Source organism: Camelus ferus, chromosome 29 (assembly GCF_009834535.1).
Source record: "Camelus ferus isolate YT-003-E chromosome 29, BCGSAC_Cfer_1.0, whole genome shotgun sequence".
Classification (NCBI taxonomy): Eukaryota; Metazoa; Chordata; class Mammalia; order Artiodactyla; family Camelidae; genus Camelus; species Camelus ferus.
In genome coordinates this window covers 27653186-27671777 of record NC_045724.1, presented here as the reverse complement: position 1 = coordinate 27671777, position 18592 = coordinate 27653186, and the positions used below count along the sequence as shown (strand labels likewise).

The window sequence follows — 18592 nt, the reverse complement described above, 5'->3', positions numbered from 1 at the left end:
TGGGCGCGGCCCTGGAGGAAGCAGGGCCAACGGGTTTCCAGGACGGCGCTGGAGCGGCTCTGCAGACTGCTACACGTGCTGCGTAACCCCCGAGTTGTGCTGCTTCCTAAGTGAACCCCTCGGCTGTTAACCGTTTAATCTCAGGGCACGCGATCTCCCCTCCGCCGCGCTGCAGCCTGCGCGTCCCAGGCCCTCCCTTCCCCTGCAGGGGGCGAAGCAGGAAGGATTCGGGTTTGGGCTTCCATTTTGCAGCTCAGGGCCTCTGCTGTCTTCAGTATCTCTAACCGGAAAGACCAGCTGCGGAGAAGCCGTGGCCAGCCGAGGCGACCCGGGGGCAGGCGTAGCTCCGGTAGAATACAGCGTCGCGCCCCGGGTGCCACGGCGTGCCGGCCGGCAGTGCGGGGACCCGCCCGTCCCGCATTGTGCCGCTGGGGCTGTTCCTCGTTTACACTTCAGGGACCGGGCCCCGAGGGGTTACGTAAGCTGCTTAAGGATGTAAAGCCAGTAATATGAACACGTATGTTGAATTTAAAAGCTGGTGCTTTTCCTACAATGCCGCCCTGTCTCGTATTATAGGAAACAAATTAAGGCTACTGAGAATGCTTATTAGAACGTGGATCTGTTATTAAAACCAGTTTTCAGAGCTCCGGCTCTCAGAGTGTCTATCACACCTGGTTCACCTGCCCTGGATTTGCCTTTATTCACATTCTGAGCATCTTACCTATTCGTGGGAGGCTGTCATCACTAAGTTGGGAGACACCAGTGAATTTGCTTTTCTCAAAAATTATCAAGACTCTTTGCAATAAAGGGGAATATGTGGAATTTATTTTAGACCTGCAAGCTATTTTTCACTAATTTCTCTTATTTTCTCCATTTATTCATTCAGCAAACATTTGTGGATGTGTGTGTTCCAGAGGACGTGCCTGGGTACCAGGAACTTATATGTTAAGACGCTCTGTCCAGTGAAAAAGAAAGGTATCAAAAAAAAAAAAAACCCCAAAAAACCTGCCACATTGTAAGATAAACGCCCCATTGTAAATGATATAAAGCTCCCAGAAAGAGTGAATCTGGAAAAGTATTTAAACTATGTGACATCCAAGCCAGGTCTTATGTGCTATAGGACATGTAGTCAAAAGCCTTGTGAAAATGCTGAAGTCTAAGAAATCACTGAGCTGTGTTTAGACAAAATCTCAACATGTGATGTACCATGTGAAAATAAAATATTTGTATCACAAATACACCGAGAACGGTGAGGACAAAGCGGAAATACATTGCAAAAATATTGCCACCGATTCTTCTTTAGGAAATTAGACAAATGAAGAGATTTTTCTTTTTAGAAAATTATGTTTGCACTTCGGACTTGCCTGCAGATGCACAGATGAGAGAAGGAACGTGAGCAGACGTGGTCCCTGGGAGAACCAGCCAGGTCACTGCAGGGTTGCTGACTCACTCACACGGGCCCTTGTGGGGGTATTTCCATGTATCACCTGGGCTGCAAACTTCCAGGCATCATTTGTACACCAAATGCACCAACTAAAGTGGTCTTTTTATGACTTTAGAGTGCCCCAGACAAGCCATTTCTTTTACATTTATAAACTGCTTTCCAAATAATTTTGCCTTTGAGGTATATGTCCTGAGATGTGAAAAGAAAGTTAGATGTAGAATATTCAATTGAAGGGTGTTTTTTTTCAGTTAAATAGCATACCTGCTTTCTACGTCGGCTAAAACTGAGATGTAACACACAGAGGAGTGCGTGTGAGCGTTGAGGGAATGGCCCTGGTTTGCTTGTGGCCCGCAACTAATCTGAGATGCCAGCTCTGGCTTCCATTTGTATCACAAGAACATTGGAAGGCAAAATGATTCTGCAAGTCCTGAGCCAACCAGAGAGAAGTGATTCGGAGTGGCGGAGCTGTCATCACGTGAGTGTGGAATCTGGATTTAAATGCACAGATCGGTGGCTGTCACAGTGCCCACAACCGCACATGTACCTGTGAGTGAGTTCACCGCGTCCAGGGAGCATGTGCTGCTGTGTGGACTGGCTGGCTCCGCTGCTTCATCAGGTGCACGTGGGGTCTGGGTGGGGGCCTCTTCCAGGTGCCATCAGAACCACCTTGATGTTCTCTCCCTGAGCCCTGCACCCATCAGACTGCTTCTTTTTGTATCAGTCACTAGATACGGGGTTTTCTTTTCACAGTTTAATTTTCCAACTTGTGTAATTGATAATAAATCCATTTTTCCCTGAACACTTCATGCAGATTTTCTATTTTTCCTATTACCTGACATTTTTTCAAAACCTTCAGCTGTTCTAGTGGCCTATATGATAAGCACTCATTACAACAAGTGAGAGGAATTTGATTTCATAGCAAACATAATAAATAAATAAAAATAAGCAGAAGGTACAGCTCGGTGGTGGAGTGTGTGCTTAGCGTGTGCAGGGTCCTGGGTTCAATCCCCAGTCCCTCCATCAAAACAAACAGATCTAATTACCTACCCCAAAAAAGTTTTGAAAAGCATTCTTGACTATTAACAATGTGAATATTTTTAGCATTCAGAAAGCGTGATTCTTGTTACAGAGATATGCTAACAAACTCCTATTCTGATGTTGCCTTTCTGACTGTAACAGTATTATCTTAAGAGTAAAGAAAAAATACGGGCTGCTTATTCTAATCTATCAAAAAATAACACTTGATATTCATGGTAAACACTATTCACTTTTTCTCTTATGAACAAAAGAGACAATTCTTTGTATAACAGTTTGGCACTCATCATAAAGTCAGTCAAGTCTCTGAAAGTCATATACAAACGAGAGATTTTTAAATCAAAAATGTTTATTGTAAAAAAAAGAACCTTGAAAATTGCTTTTTAAAAAAGAGACATTGATTTCACAAGTCTTTAGGTTGTATGTAGGCGGCAGCTCTAGACAACATCTCACTGTCACACAAAACTCATTCAATCATAGAAAAATAAACATGAATTTACACCGACTCGTCAACGCTGCCGTTCCTTAGAAAGGCACTTGGAAGGGGCTGTGTGAGTTGCATTTGTGGTCTGCATTTCACATAGTTTAAGTACATGACACATTTTCTAAAAAATCCTTTGTTGCACATAGTCCCATCTTTAGTTAATTGCAAAAAAAAAAAAAATAGAAATCATTAAAAAATCCATCAAAAAAAAGGAAGACACGGAGTATGCACCAGGAATGTTCAAAGCTAGTCTTCCTCGTATCCCTCAAGGCACTGAATGTGTATTGGCGAAGAAAGGACAAAAAACACGTTTAATACATTCTCCTGTGTTTTTTGTAAAACTTGTTCTCCCTCTGTCTTAAAAAAAATACAGTTTAAAGCATCACGGGTGGGTAATCAAACCAGGCTTTCGTTCAAGGATGGTGACCAGACATCACACATGTGATAAAGTAAACTTGGAACACTCTGTAAGGCACCTGAGAGAGTGTCTGGTCGAATTCTCTTCCCATGGGAAATCTGATCACAAACTCCATTCGAGGCAACACTTTCCGTTGAAATGATTTGGCAGCAGTGTAAATCTTTGCGTTCTTTCTTGAGAAGAAGATGTGATGTGCTTTTTGCTTCATCTCTGAAGACAAAGATCCTTGTCTTTTATCCCCTCGATCTAGCTGTCAGGAAATAGATAGTAATTTTAAACTTCACATGGAAAGGATTAACTCTAAATGCATGGATTCCGTGCTTGCGCAGCGTGTGCGTGTGTGTACGTGTGTGTGTGTGTGTGTGTACGTACTGTTTGGTCGGTAAGCACAAGAGAAAATGCCTTTGGACTTTTACTTGTTGTTTGGAGGCGGAGTGAAGAAATGCCTTGTGTTCGAGTAAACACTGGCTGTGTCACTCAGTGTGCCACACAGCAGCCAGACTCCTCGTGCTTGTGCAGCAGGGACATTCTGGAGAAGGTTTTGGAGCAGTTTTTGCACTGGTATTTCTTGACGTCCGAGTGTGTCTGCAGGTGGGCCCTCAGATTTGACCTGTCTGCAAACGCCCTGCTGCAGTGAGGGCAGGAGAAAGGCTTCTCCCCTGGGGGCGGGGCGGGGGATGGAGAGAGAAAGACGGTCAGTGCTTTCAGAGGAAACAAAAAGCCAGGTCACATTTATGAGTAACAGCTACATTTTGCCAAAAGAATGAGAAACAGCAAAACTTGATTACATTTCCCCAGAGTGCGTTCTTATTTCAACGTCTGGCCCTTTAAGATAAATTTGCACTTTGCCTTAAAAACAGCAAATTTTAAAAAAAGAGAGAGAATATTCTGCCTGCTGCCAGTCACGCAGAAATAATTCCTGCAGCTCTGGGGCTTCACTGGTAGAGCACTGGCAGGTGCAGCTGAGGGCAAGCTCCTCCCCGAGCTTCCCAGCATTTCTCCTTTCCCCTCCTGCCGTGTTATAAGCGAGGCTGGACAGATGCCTTGACACCCTGCAGGGTGATTTTGTGCTAGGAATAGAAAATTCAGCAGCAAAACCCAAACCAGACCGACCATCAGAAGCAAATTCAGCCTTGCCACCCAGCTCGCTGGGGGGTGACAGGTGTCCCCTTCATCTGCCTGTCTGCACCCTCAGTTCAGCTAGCCACGCATGTATTGCTGACTTCAGGGAGCTGCTTCACAGAAGCCACGTTCCCGGACTGCCTTCCTGACTTTCTAACTGATCTTTGAGACCAAACCCTCCGAGTCTACCTCCCAAAGCCTCAGTGCTGCTTGCGGCCTCTGGGGCAGAGGCTGTGAGCCAGCCCTTCGTGCCCCGACCACTTTCTGAGTCGGCAGGAAGAAGCTACAGATGGTCACCCATCATGGAAAGCACTGTGTCGCTGCTTCATGCAGACAGGACAGGCAGCCCCGAGCTTCCTCCTGTCGGACAGCAACGCCCCGTCCCCGTTTTCCTCTTACCAGTGTGCGTTCTAATGTGTCCTTGCAGCAGCCAGGGCCTGGAGAACGCCTTGCCACAGATCTTGCAGACACAAGGCAAGGTGTGGGTCCGAATGTGCATCTTAAGGGCGCCCAGGCTGACGTACTCCTTGTCGCAGTATCTGCAGCTGAAGGACTTCCTGGCCTGGGCGCCGCAGTGCAGCTGCTTGTGCTTGCCCAGCCCCGAGAAGGTGGAGTAGGTTTTGTTGCATAAATTGCACTGAAACTTTTCAGCTTCAATGGCGTGAGGGTCTGAGAGCTTGGACTGTAGTCTTTCCTCTTCATCGCTAATGGGGCTTTCCGAGCCGCTGTGGTCCTTGGACGAGGTGTCAGACGGAGGAGGGGGACTCACGCGCCCCAGGGATGAGGGGTATCCGGATAGAGGAGACAGGCCGCTGGGCGGCGGGCCGTGGAACGGGGCGGCGGCGGCCCACACGGTGATGGGGCTGTAGGCTCCCGAGCTGAGGATCTCCGGCTGCGGGATGACGGGCACGGAGTAGCTCTCGTAGAGGTACGGGGAAACGATCACTGCGGGGTGGGGTGGGGCGGGAGGAGAGCAAGGTGAAACACAACGTGGAAACACCCTAGGAGGCGACTGGGCAACGCGCACAGGACTTGAGGACCGGGGGGCGCGCTCGTGGGGAGGACGCGCGCGGGGAGAGCATTCCCTTCCCTCCCCCAGTGCTGGCGGTCCTTGTGCTTAAGGCACGTCTGCGGAGGGTCCCAGGGGCCGGCCTGGCCCTGCGGTCAGCGAGCGCGCCCGGGCCCGCGCCTTCGCCGTCCCAGGCGAGGGGGAGCCTCCCACCCTTTTGTAAGATACGGAAAAGTTGCTTCCATTTTCTGCGTGGGCTGCTGGCAGGACTTAACGACCGTGAGCACAAAGATGTGCGTGAATCAAGCTGCTTTCTAAAGGAAGGGGGCCTTAGTACATGAAAAAAAAAAAAAAGGCAACAATTCACCCTTTACGCATCGCCTCACTCATCCTCCACGTACTCATTATGCAAGTACGCACACGCTTCAGAAAATGACGTTGCAAGAGTAGAACGGAGTCGTCCTTGCCAGTTAGGAGTTTGAAAAGTTTTGAATTAAAACGGCCTAGATGATCAAAGGAACGCCCGCTCTTTCCGGCCGCCGTTTAGCAGCAGACAGCTCAGCCTCTCGCTCTTTCGGAACCGAAGCTGAGCTGCAGCGGACACCAGTATTTGTCTATTTACGGGCAGATAAAGGTCCCTGTTTACCTGTGTGTGTGTCCAGCTCGCCATAGTTGGGCTTCTTGGAGGCGTTGAAATGCTTCTTGACCAGGAAGGAGCGCGGCATCCTGCCGGCGGCGAGGGGCGCGGGGCGCGGGGCGCGGGGGCGCGGGGCGCGCGGTCCTACAGCATCGCGGCCCCGGCAGGTGCGCGCACGGCGCCGCCAGGTCGCGGGCTCCTCGCGGACTGAGCCCGCGGTGGTGGGGAGGCCTTTTTTTCCTCCCTTTTGCAAGAAGGGTCCAATCACAGCCGAGAGGTTCAGATTTCAGCTCCTCCCTCTGGGACAGCTGTGAACAGAGGAAGAATCTGTTGTCAGACTAAATTATTCTGGTTCAGAATGGGTAGTTCTCCGGATTTCAGTGGCGAGGAGGAAGAGTGCTTAAGCATTTTCAAGAGAGGCCGTTTTCCTTCTTGAGCTCGCCGGTCGTTCGCGCTCTCGGAGGGAGAGAGCTGGATCCGTCGGACCGGGCATGGCTTCCAGATGTGGGCTCCGTGCGCGCTGGGGAGGAGAGGGGGTCCCCCGGATCCCGGCCAGCCCCTGGGGTTTGGAGAGATTTTGCTCGCACGGGGACGGGACAATTAACTCCTGGCTTTTGGAAAAGGAAGGTAGCGGCCAAGACAAAGCCCAGTGAGTGAGGAGTGGTCCCCGCAGGGGGCTTCCCGGCGCCACACGCTGGGGACCCGCTCACGCCCAGAGGCCCGGCACAGCCGGGGGCGGCACTTCCTCTGGAAATGAAGCGGTCCTGTCACCATATTAGCCATGGTGCTTGAAAGAAACGCTTTGTAGCCCCTGAAAGACCCGCTTGTGGGGAGAACCGGGCCACTGCAGAGATGAGAAGGAAGGAGGGGTTGATGTCACCGGGAAGGCGGAGAGCTGGCCACAAAGGCATCTATAAGGGCCTGTCTCTTCTCCCGCATCGCGATGTATTTTTATGGAGAAAAAGCGTGAAGGGGCCTTTAGAGGCAACGATGTCGGTATTTATCTGCTTTTATGCGGCGGTGTTGCTTCAGCATAAAGTCGTCAAAACTCACCTGGGTGTCTGTCTGGGGTTTTTAATGAAACGACGCAGCTTTGAGTACTGCTTGGTTCAAGTTCTGAGCTAGTCTAGTAACCAGCAAAAATACTTTGATTTCGTCTCTGGGGTATTAAATCTTAAAAGACACCAAGGGGGCTCACTTAAAAGATGAAGTTTCAACCGTATTTTCAAGCATCTCTGTCCCTTCCAGACTTTTCCTCCCTCACTTTGGCTTAAAGATTAAGGAAGGAACAAATTTGCAATCAGACAGCCCTGCCCTTGATTCTAACAGGTGCTGGGAGAAAAAAAAAATGAAAAAATAACAGTGCGAAGTCAAGACTTGTAGGAGGGAAGCGCATGTCGGGCTGCACAGCTCCCTGATCTGGGGGTGCGGGAGGGGGGAGGAGTGAGCTGGGGAGGGCGGGCGCCAGGCTTCCTGGCTCATTTCAATGGTCCTATTTTTTTTCACCTCCCCAAAGTCACTAATTTAAACGCCAGAGAAAGGAATTTAGATGCATCTCTATGCTAAAAGGAACAGAATTTGTAGGCTCATATGAATATGCGTGGGAATCCTCCCCAAACTGTACCCTGGAGGGTACAACTCAGAGCAAGATTTCCACGCCTGGTGTCCCCAGGGCTCGCGCGGATCCGCCCAGTTTACTGGAGCGGCAGCCTGCCTTGTCCCGCCTGCCTGCTTCCTGCAGAAGGCACTTCTTGTTAGAGATGCGACCCACTTGAGAAAACGCAGGTGCCCGGGGCTCTCATTTCTCCCTTTTGCTCCCCACGGAGTCTGTTCACAGCAGTGAGGAGTGGAGGACATTTTGGTGTTTCTTTGATGGTAATTACAACACAAGATCACCTGCTAAAGTGTATTTGAACAATTCATGTTTAACAGTCATTCACTACTCTTGGAAAAACCCTTGGATTTGGATTAAGGATGCATGTCCAGGGGAGCTCATCACACAGACAGGAGTCAGAGTCAGAACATGTTCCCATGCCTGCTGGCCTGAGGGGACAGCATTGGGGGTCCTGTCTGAGGTGTGTCATCATGCAGGTCTGTGCTGTTCTCAGTCTCTAGAGGCCTGTGTGAGGTCTGCTCTGCTCCCAGGAGGGGCTCAGCTCAGAGCCCTGGGTGGGTGACACCAGGATGCTGTTAGGGACAAGTGAAGGGCCTTCAGGTCCCCACCCACAGGCTAGCAGCAAGGGCCCTGCTCAGATGAGATGAAGGTTCTTGCCCCACAAGGCAGAGGGGCCATGTGGAGAAGCTGGCCTGGGTTGCTGACTCAAGATGCTCCTTCCTGGGGACAGAAACCTGTGCCAAGGCAGGATCTCGGCCTAAGTGTTTCATTTGGGCAAAGCAAACCCAAGTGGGTTTTGTCGTGGAAGATGCCAGTCCTGGGTTGATATAGTCAGGCTCGCTGGGCTGGTGAGGGCAGGCGCTGGTCCTGAGATGTCAGCCCTGGTGGAGGAGGGGTGCAGGTTTCTGGTTTCTGAAGAGGCTGACAAGGATGGTCTGTGGACAACTTGGTAAACGAAAGGTCTGTGACCTCGCAGGACGGCCGGCCTTCCCCGCAGGTCCCTGTGCTGGTAGGATTTCTCCTGGCCCTGGTCTTTCCCGTGAAAGACATATTCTCGCCTTGCCAAAGAGGGGACGGGTCAGATTCATGAGATTAGGGACTGCACCTCAGGCTTGTTTTCTTGGCACAGAGATTTGTGGACACAGAGGTACTGAGGATGCGAGAGGCCGGGCGGATACTGACAGCCAAGTTAGGAAATACAGCGTGTCCAGCCCCAGGAGAACCCAGGGCTTCACAGAGACAGGGAATCTGTCTTTTCTGCTTGTTTGTGGCTCCATCGCCCAGAGCAGGCGGGGGAGGGATGACCTCCCTGGAAAGATATGCAGTCGTGGAATGCGGTGGGTTTGACTGTGATGTCTGGAGAACATTATAGGGCAGAACTAATAATTTAACTATTTAGATAGTAACAAAGTGGTTCTTGGGTGTGACTTTGAAGTTCGAATGACATGTGATGTCCTCATGCTTTTGTGTGCATCTGTATTTGTATGCAGGTGTGTGTGTGTGTGTGTGTGTGTGTGTATTTGTATTTGTAGTCCTAATTCATAATCCAATTCAGCTTCAGATAAAGTCAACCAACCGCTAAAAGAGAAATGAATGTTTCCTTTAGTACCTGGGTTTCTCCACCTGCGGATTATGTTGAATACTCTTCCCCTATTTGTTTTAGGATGATCTGGGAACAAACGCTTCCCCGTATAAAAGGGGAACCGTCAGCGGGTGGAGAACTCTGCTCCTCTATTCTGAGTTGCATCACAGGGAGGGTCCCTTTCCTCTGGGGACGTGGCTGTAACTCACGTCCACCTCAATGCACACGAGTGTGTCCGCTCAGCGAGGTGAGTGTGAGCATGAGTGTGTGTGAGTGTGTGTGCAAACCCCCGGGGAAGGGTGCTGTCAGGTGTCCTGGTGCTGTGTGACAGAGCCCGGTCCTTCCCACGTGTTCCCAGGGCAGCAGCGGCTGCGCCCCCAGCCGCAGGGCTGTGTCTGTCCAGCTCCAGTGCTGTCCATGTAGGAAGCGCCCCGTTTGGTGCGTATTTAGCACCAAACGGAAAACCCAGCTTAACATGGGGGCAGCTTCCAGTGAGATGCACTTCGCGTCCAGTCACTTGTGCTCGAAATCTCGTTTCTAGTTACGTGGTTTCCGCGCCCCCTTTCCGTCTGGGTGGCTGCAGCACGGCCGCCGGTCCCTCGCGGTCAAGGACACCCAGCTCCTCGGCGTCCCGTCCGTCCCGGGGGAGCGCCGCGCTCCTGGAGCCGGGCGGAGGCGCGCGGCCGCGGGCTTGCCCGCCCCGGCGCGGCGCCGGCATGTGTGGTCGCGCAGAGACCCCTGCCGGCGCCGCTGGGAAGGCGCCCTGCTTCGCTCTCCCGGCTTCCGTTCCCGCGGGCCCTTAGCGGGGCCCGCCCCCTCGTGGACAGCGGGCGACTCGACACACCCAGGGCGTCAGCCCGCCCTCGCTGGCTACCGGCCCGCGTTCCGGCGGACGCTCCCTAAATCCTGCATTTTACTTCGTTCCCGATTAACAGTGACTGCTGTGTGTTCGCAGAAGCACAGGAGGCCCTTGCACTTGGGGGCTGTGTAGGCGGTGCGTAGCGGGGTGGCGGTCACCGTCTGTGCCGCGGTGCAGGAAGCAGGCGGAGGCGCCGGCCTCGGGTCGGCGCTCAGTGGGCACCTCCGTGACGCCCCCTGCCCCGCTGGTGCCCCACCGGGCAGAGGTTTCAAGGCCGGAACAAAGCACCGGGGGCCTCGGAGGGGGAGACGGAGCGGGCGCGTCCGTCCTCCTCCAGGGCGGGGAGCGCGGGATGCCGCCTGGTCTGCTAGGCGGGGAGGGAGACCCGGGTCGGGCGTCTGCGGAGGGGGGAGACGACGCAGGCAGGTTGCCGGGGGTGCCGTGTGAGCCCGGCGGCGCGGCGCCCTCCGCCCTGCTCGCTTAACCCCAGAGCAGTCGGCCCTGCGGGGCGGGGTGGGGGCAGTGGAGACACAGGCCAGGCCGCCGGCTGCTAAGGGCCAGGGGGCGGGCATTGGCCTCCAGGCCGCTTCGCTTCAGATCTGTTACACGCTGATTTTCCGTCCTAGGACTGCAGAGCAGAGCACACCTGTTTGAAAAGTGCCTTCCTACATCCTCCTCCCCGCCCCCCCCGGAAGGCTCACACGCGGGTTTGTAGCCTTGGTGCGGCCCCTCCCACTTCCCACAGTCTCGCTGCCTGTCTTCCTCCTTCCTAAGTCACCTGGGGTCGTGGCTGCCTGACTTCACACCCGACACCGCCCCCCAGGTGCTAGGTGTGACTCTGGGGAGACTCGCGGCCAGGAGCCCGAGTGCTCAGCGAAGCGGCTGCGTGGCCTCTGCTCTGCCCTGGCTGGTCACCAACTCCCATCCCGTAAGCACCACGTGCTTTTCAGAACCAGAAGGGGCTGGACGTTACTTAATGGGGGTTTTGTGGGGGCGGTAAGCCCATTAGTCAGGACTCAGTGCTTACAAATGCACTGGAGACATTAGTTCCACTGCCTGAAAGTGTCTCTCTCTGCAGACATGTGTGCGTGTGTGTATGTACGGTCTGCACGTGTGGGGCGTGGGGTGTGTGCTTGCGCCTGTGCACACGCGTGGGCCGATTGGGCCGCTCATTTACAAGAGGGGCCAAGGCCCTTCCTCAGGGAGGATGGGGAGCCCGCCTGTCAGACGTGACCCCGAAACCATCCCTGAAACCGACCCTTGGTCCCCGGGGGAAGCGCTCCACCTAGCGGGTCTTGGACTCCGCATCCAAAGTGCTGCGAGAGTTGGGAAGAAGCCTGGAACAGGGACTCACGAGGAGCCCTCGGGTTTCAGAGGAAGACGGCGCGGCTGGGGCGGAGTGACAGAGGAAGTGTGAGCGCCTCCAGGTACCCCCGCAGACGCACGGGCATCCAGGCATGTAGGGTCCAGGGCACCGGCCCTAGAGGCAACCGCACCGACAGGTGCCCAGGAGATGGGTGGGTGCCCAGGGAAGGGGCTGCGGCCCGGAATGAGGGGCTGCTGGACTCCCGGATGCCCAGCGAGCAGCAGGCGGGCCGGGGCAGAGTTGCTCCCTGCAGACACGGGGGCGCCCGGAGGCCCAGCAGCAGGGGTCGGAGAGGCCGGAGTGGCGGGAGGAGAACACCGGGTTCCAAGGGGGAACCGAACCCTTGTCCCATGGACCCCATGATAGCCCTGTGGGACCCGGGATGACTTCCAGGAGCTCAGGGCCTGGGTCAGTGGGCAGAATGGGGTGTCCCCGACATGCTGAGCAGGGACAAGGAGTGGGGAGGGGGGCGGCAGTTTTGCGAATATTGCTGCCCCAGACCTCCGCCCCGAGATGCTCGGTCAGTGCCTCGCCTCCCCCTTCCCTGGGGTCTGAGTCGTCCGCGTCCACCCCGACGCTAACGCCAAGAGCCTTTCAGGCAGACTGAGACGTGTCAGGGCAATGCAGAGAAGCCACGTCTAAATCATGCTATTCTGATGGTCATGTCCCCAGTTTAGGTCCGGGGTCACCCCCTGGTGAGCCACTTCCCAAGCAGGGTCTGCCAGTCACTCGGAGAACACGTGGCTCCTGCCGGCTTCTGCGTCCCCTGCTCACCCAGGCAGTGGCCGTCGCCAGCCCCTCGCAGGGGGGGACACTGTTCACAAGCCCCACGATGGGGAACTGGGCCCGGTCTGGCAGACCCTGCGGGCGTTTTGATTCACCACTGACAACTGTCTGTCCTGGATAGAGACTCACTTCATACTCCGTGATTTCTTCGAAGTAGACATATTCTTAAACGCTGCCTGTTTAAACACACACACACACACACACACACACACACACACACACCCACTGGCAAAGTGATTTTTTTTCTTCTAAATGTGCTCTCTGGCCCGCATTGAAAGTAAAAGTCTCCTCTGAAAGCCGGTGTCACAGTGGGAGCCAAGCACGTGCTCACTCGGCACCTTCAGACCTCAGATGTAAACCTCTCGCTCGTGCTGGGTGACAACTAACTGGTCCCCCTCGGCCTCTGCCCAGCTCCCGGACTGCAGAAGAGTATTAACACCTCACGCTGAAGTCCCCTGAACATGACCTCCCCACCCCAGCAGCGAGAGGCGACTGGCTGACCGCAGAGACTAAGTCCCTTAGGAGCTGGGCTGGGAGTCTGCACCCTCTCCCCAGCACAGCCGCGAAGGCCCAGGCTGGCTGAGGGATGCAATCCGTTCTGCTCTTTCCGACAGGAAGCCGGAGACCCCGTGAAATCACTCACAAGTGACAGTGGGTGGGCGTCAAGGGCATGAGGACAATTCTAAAACGTCAAATTGTCTTGAATCCTTGGAATTACATTACCGGTGATGAGCAATGACCAGACCCAGCCGTGGCTGCGTGAGGTTTTCCATCCGTGGTTGGTCTGGGTGTCATCAGCGTGAGGAGGAGGGGGTCCCCGAGATGGCTGCGAGTCCCCTCCACCCTGCCACCTGCCACAAAGCACCAGGCAAGCCAGTGTCCACACAGGAATGGCCACTGGCCCTGCGAGCAGGTCCACGTCCTCCATCAACAAGAACCCCTCCCTCCCAGTCCCTCCCGTGGGGACTGCCAGACACCTGCAACCATGCTGGCTCCTCCATGTAAACACACGTCCCTTGTGTCTACAGATGACAACGAATGTTTGTCCAGTTACCTACAAAAAGGAATAAAAGGAAAACCCGCCCCAGGTAGTTGCTGTTTAAAGTCGTGGGCTCAGGCGAGGACACACCCCCGAATCCCAAGGGCTCAGAGCCAGTCGTCTGCGTGGCTGAGACCTGGAATTCGTGGCAGCTGTTCTCTTAGTCCACTGTTTTTTAAAACTAGATATTAGCAGAACAACCGTTTATTAACCTCCAAGTATTTGGAAATCAGACAATAACAGCCCTTATGCCGACTGGGTATTTGTGTCTGGTCAAGGGCGTAATAAAGAATAACGTGACCCAGACGGAGCGCCTGTGGTGGCGGCAGGCTTTGAAGCACAGTAGGTCTGGGTCTGATAATGACCGGTGTCGCTGACTAGCTGAGTGACCTCAGGCGAATTATTTAATTCCCGTTTGTTCATTGGTAAAGTAGGAATATCGGTGCTATCCAGCAGAGCTGCATAAGGACCTGAGATGAGGCGCATGCGTGCAGACCGCAGGGCCCAGCGTGCGGGGCGATGGCACTGCCCTCCTGCAGGTGCGTGCTGTGTGCCAGGTGCTGTGCTAAGCGACTTAGCAGGTTTTACTTTGCTGAATCCTCTCCTAATCCCTTTAGCCCAGGCCTGATAAAGTCTCCGTGATGCACACGGGCTTCCCAACTTAGCCGCCCGCAGGTCCTGCGGACGAGGATGGAGTCCGGTTCACCTGACTCCGGGGAGCTGTGCCCCGCGCCTCCCCCACGGGCCAGCCGACCTGCTCCAGGGAGGCACGTGAACAGCAGCTCTCACTGTTAGCGACTGCGGTGCAACACCACTGTGTGACATCTTTTCTTGCTGTAGGAACGTTTTCACGAGGACCCGAGCCGGCTGTTAGGAGCCCGGCAGCAGCAGGCTGGTTCAGACACACGGCTGTTGCCTCTTGGAGCTGTGACTCTAGGGTGGCCCTTGGTCACTTTTTGTTCTGCTTTGTTCTGCAGCATCTTGTGTGGGGCTGGGGTAGAAGCAGTTCTGGGGCTTCTCCGAAATGAGATCCTGCCTCCACTGTCATTGCTGTAGGTTCTCAGGTTGGTGCTCATATGACGGCACAAGGGGGCAGTGGGTCTGAGCCAAGGCAAGCGATGAGACCTCCGTCCCTTCCCAGCTGGAACTGGAAAGGACAGTCGACTGTTGTTACGACACAAGTCATTGCAGACTTGGGTATATTGCTGGTCGACCCAAGTCTTCCAAACTTAACAAGGGCAGCAGCCAAAGTCTCGGGTACCTTGGTCAGTCTACAACACAGGCGTCAGTGCCACTCCTGGGGCGGGGTTCTGACGTGTGGCGGAGTCATCGCTCTGAACGCACTGCCGGAGCAGACGCGCTACGCTGTGACTGCTGCAGGCGGCGCCGAGCACAGAAGAGCGTGCGCCCGGGGTGAATGCGGCGGGGCTGGGGGCGGGCAGACTGGGTTTCCCCTTTGCCCTGATGCTCGAGGATGGCTCCCGTGGAGTTCACGCTTTCTACCCGAGGCGGCACATGGGGCTTCGGAGGCCTTGACTGCTAGGTCAGTTCATGACTTAGTTGACAAGTATTGAGGAAATGCCCAGCACGGACAAGGCCAGGCGCTGGACACCTGGGGACCCACGGTGAGCAGGGCCGAGCCCCGATCTCGGGAGCTTGCGGCTCGGGGGACTGGGGGTCTCGTGCTCCTAAAATGCAAACTACAGATGAGGGCAGTCATGGTGGGCGAGGGGTGCTGCAGGAGTACATCAAAGGAAATCAGGCTTTCTTGGGAGTCGAGATCCCTCTCTGCTGCAGCGATGTTTGAACTGAGCTCAGAGGGTTGAGCAGCTGAGGGAGAGGCGGGCCGGGGGAAAAGACGTTCCCGGCAGAAGGAATGACACGCAGAGGGGGGCAGAGAGAGGCCCCGATTTAGGGCAGAGGGTGGACAGAAGGAGCAGCTAGTGAGGCAGAGGAGAGGGGCTGAGTCCAGGGCCTGCTGTGGTCAGAGGTGTGGTCCGATTCTAGGTAAACGGGAAGTCACTGGAGGAAATCGTGTGGGCAAATACATATGCTGACATTTCACTGAAATAGAAAATGCTCTGTGTTCAGAGAGAAGCCAGCTGTCAAGCGTGAAAAGTGGAAGCCTCACCCTGGTGCCCCGACCCCGTTGCGCCCCTGGAAGCTCCGTGTCTGTTCTCTCTGTTGCTGGATGCACCCTCTCGAGTGCGGATGGCCCTCCCGGACTCCTCCACCGTAAGCAGTGTCTACTGACTCACCACCGTGAAGGCCGGGAAGGGGCAGGGAGGGTTACTTTCCCGCCTCCCTCCCCCACCGATTTGTGATGTTGGATTTTAAATGCAGTAATTCGAGGCAGAGAATTGGCACTGACACAGAAGCATCGCGAGAAGATCCCTTCATACGTTGTCTGCTTTGTAGGAAACCCTTCAAGGTCCGCGTTGTTACGAACACTTCTCGGATGAGGGGCCTTAGCACACGAGATGCCTAGTGACCTCCCCAAGGTCACAGGCAGAATCTGGACCGTTTACAACCTGGCTTCACTCTGCTCTTTCCCGATTCGGGGCAGCTGGGACCGGTTGTCACGACTGAGCCATGTGCTGGTTCTGACTGTAATTTATTCACAATCTACTGAGTCCTTCTGGGGTGTAAGTTAAGTCTGACGAGAGAGTCAGATGGATGCAGGTGAAGACTTTGTCATGTGCCTCCCTCTCGCCCTGAGTGGGAAGCCTTCCTTCCAGTGTCCAGCCTCCCCAGGGAAAGGCTGGCCTATGTGTCCTTCCACCACCAAATGCCACCAGAAGAATCAATTCCAATCGTATTTTCTTCCACAGTTAAATCCGTTTTGTTTTGAGTTATTTCAAACCTAGAAGATCTTTCTGCAGGAACAGGACAGTGTCACAAATGCACAGATCACCCCCAGATGGTGCTTCGGGGCTGGTGTCCAGAGACCAGAAACCATTTAGTTCAGACGGCGAACGTAGCCTTTCCTGTTGTGGGACCTAATCCTGCTGCATGGTTGGCTTTGAGGGTTATTCAAGGAAGCCTGAAAGAATAATGACCTTTGCACGTACACCCCATCGAAGGCAAACGGCTTCTGTGTGGAGAGGGCAGGCTCCCCAAAGGCTTTCCAGCTTATTCCAGCTTGTCAGCTGGATGCGCCGCAGGCTTAGCAGACCCGCTGGACCTGGCGTTTCCCTTCTGAGCACATGAGCATACCACCATGCGGGTTTCAGCAGGAAGTCGCTTCTGTGACTGAGGCTGTCCCACATGCTTCACACGGAATAGTCTGTCCTTCAAAAGGCTGGAGGACAGTAAAATTTAAAAAATAACAGTTGTTCTTTTATGTTCTGGTGTATTTATTTTTCACTTTGTTTTTATCTTTTGATGTTTAAGAAATCCTAAGCTAATTGATGTTAACGGTGCTCAGCAGCCCAGTGAGACCATGTTTTCTGGATCTGTTATTTTTGTGTGCGTATTACTGGGTGTTTTGTTAAAAGCTAAAAAATACCAGTTTTTAAATTCATCAATTATGTTTTCCCCTAAAGCTAATAGCTTTACTGGGGAGTCTTAGAAAAGAAAAAATTGCTACTGTCTGTTATATTTATTCTATTTACAAAAAATGCAGTTTAAAACTTTGTTAAGAATTGACATTTTTTAAAAAAATCTGGGAAGTGGAGGAAAAACAAGTTACTTTGCTGCTCGCATTATAACAGAGCCTTTGGGAGCATCTTGTCGTGTTAATTTTCAAACTTCTTTCTCTGCACGTTTTATATTGTGTTGTCGTACTAACGTCCAGGCAGAATTGCGTCCTTAGGATTTTCCTGTCATTAAGTGCTCCTCAGGATTGTAACGGTAAATGATTACATAATATTCCATCACAGGGAAGGATCCTAATGCGTTTTAATATCTTCTCTCTGTGGATGTCTTCTTGTTTCCAAGTGCTCACTGTTACCAGCGATGCCACAGTACGTATGTTTGGTGGTAAAGAAAGCAGTCCTGGAAGTTCACTTACGCCAAGGGGTGTAAACTTCTTCATGGCTCAGGATGCAGACGGCCCAGACTCCAGCCATCAGACTGAGGCGGCCTGTGCGCAGGGCCGAAGTCTGGGGGCAAGTTCCTGCAGCCATGCCGCTGTCAGCAGGGACGGCGTTGCTGTTCTTTAGTACAAGGGAAGAAAGCATATCAGGGTTTAAGTTTTTGTTTGTTGGGTTCATTTAAGTCGTCCAAGGCCCTCAGCCACTAAAGCTGAGCGCAGGACCCAGGTATTTCTGATCTCAGGGCTCCTTCCGTTAACAACCGCGCTGTGCTGCTTCTGCGATCGTTCGTATCCTCACGGATGAAGCTGAAGCTGAAGCCCTCGCTGGGCTGTAGTAAGTCGCACGAGGTGACACGAGGCGTCAGGTCTGGGGGCGTGTCGAACATGGAGCTCGCTCACACAGTGGCATCGACATCTGCTGTTGTGTGCAATCCCCGCTCACGAATGTGTATATTTTCAATTTTCTCTGTTTGTTCTAAAGATTAGAGAGCCCTTTGTTCTAGATCTTTTTAAAAGAAAATTCGAATTAACTATGTAGTGGAGCCAGCGTTTCCGGAGTGTCTGCTCCGGGACGCTTCCTCCCCTGGGGACTCTCTGAGTCTCCTGTGGGTGCCACCCGCCCGGGTCTCCTGCACTTTCCTGCCCCACGAGAGCCCTGCCTGCACGCAGCCCAGTCCGAATAACCCCGTGTCTGAGAAGTGTTTTCTCCCTCAAGTGCAAGAATGTTTTCTGGTTGGGATGGACCCCCAGGAGCCCCAGTGAAGAGAGAGTTCTTATTTCTCAGTAAATTGCTTCTTCCAGTGCTTAAGTGCATCGTTGTAAACGGACCTTAACTGAGATACTAAATGACAGATGTTTCAAGTGATAAAAAGAAGCTATTTATCCCTTTTACCACAGGAGTGAAGGGCGTGGTTCACTATGGAGCCCCCTTGGGGTATTTTATCCACATTGAGCAACTAAAGTGTCCCCTGTGCACAAGGTCCCCTGTCAGACTCCATGGGACACAGACAGTGAAGATGGTCCCCTGCCCTTGGGGGCTGGCCATGTGGTGGAAAAGTGGGGGTGGGAGGAGCTCTGCAGGACAGACCCGAAGACGCCATTAGGTGCGTAAGGGCAGGTGCCAGGTGTCGACAGAGATATGCCTTCTCCACACCCCTGTT

The 18592-nt window shown here is 53.5% G+C and overlaps 1 protein-coding gene across 1 annotated transcript; it reads right to left on the bottom strand.

The window, feature by feature from the left end:
- Positions 1 to 2808: 2808 nt before the first annotated feature.
- Positions 2809 to 6373, bottom strand: SNAI2 (snail family transcriptional repressor 2). Its single transcript, XM_032470037.1, has 3 exons — positions 6159 to 6373; positions 4903 to 5448; positions 2809 to 4040 (listed from the first exon to the last, which is right to left on the bottom strand). The coding sequence occupies exons 1-3, from the start codon at positions 6235 to 6237 to the stop codon at positions 3859 to 3861; spliced, it is 807 nt and encodes a 268-aa protein (XP_032325928.1). The 5' UTR covers positions 6238 to 6373; the 3' UTR covers positions 2809 to 3858.
- Between the last annotated feature and the right edge of the window lie 12219 nt (positions 6374 to 18592).

What these genes read in the sequence shown, in the direction of transcription:
- SNAI2 (XM_032470037.1), bottom strand. Translation starts at nt 6,237, where the DNA reads ATGCCGCGCTCCTTCCTGGTCAAGAAGCATTTCAACGCCTCCAAGAAG. An exon ending in CGAGCTGGACACACACACAG is followed by an intron (nt 5,449 to 6,158) that starts GTAAACAGGGAC and finishes CCCACCCCGCAG; the next exon opens with TGATCGTTTCCCCGTACCTC. An exon ending in ACACATTAGAACGCACACTG is followed by an intron (nt 4,041 to 4,902) that starts GTAAGAGGAAAA and finishes CCCCGCCCCCAG; the next exon opens with GGGAGAAGCCTTTCTCCTGC.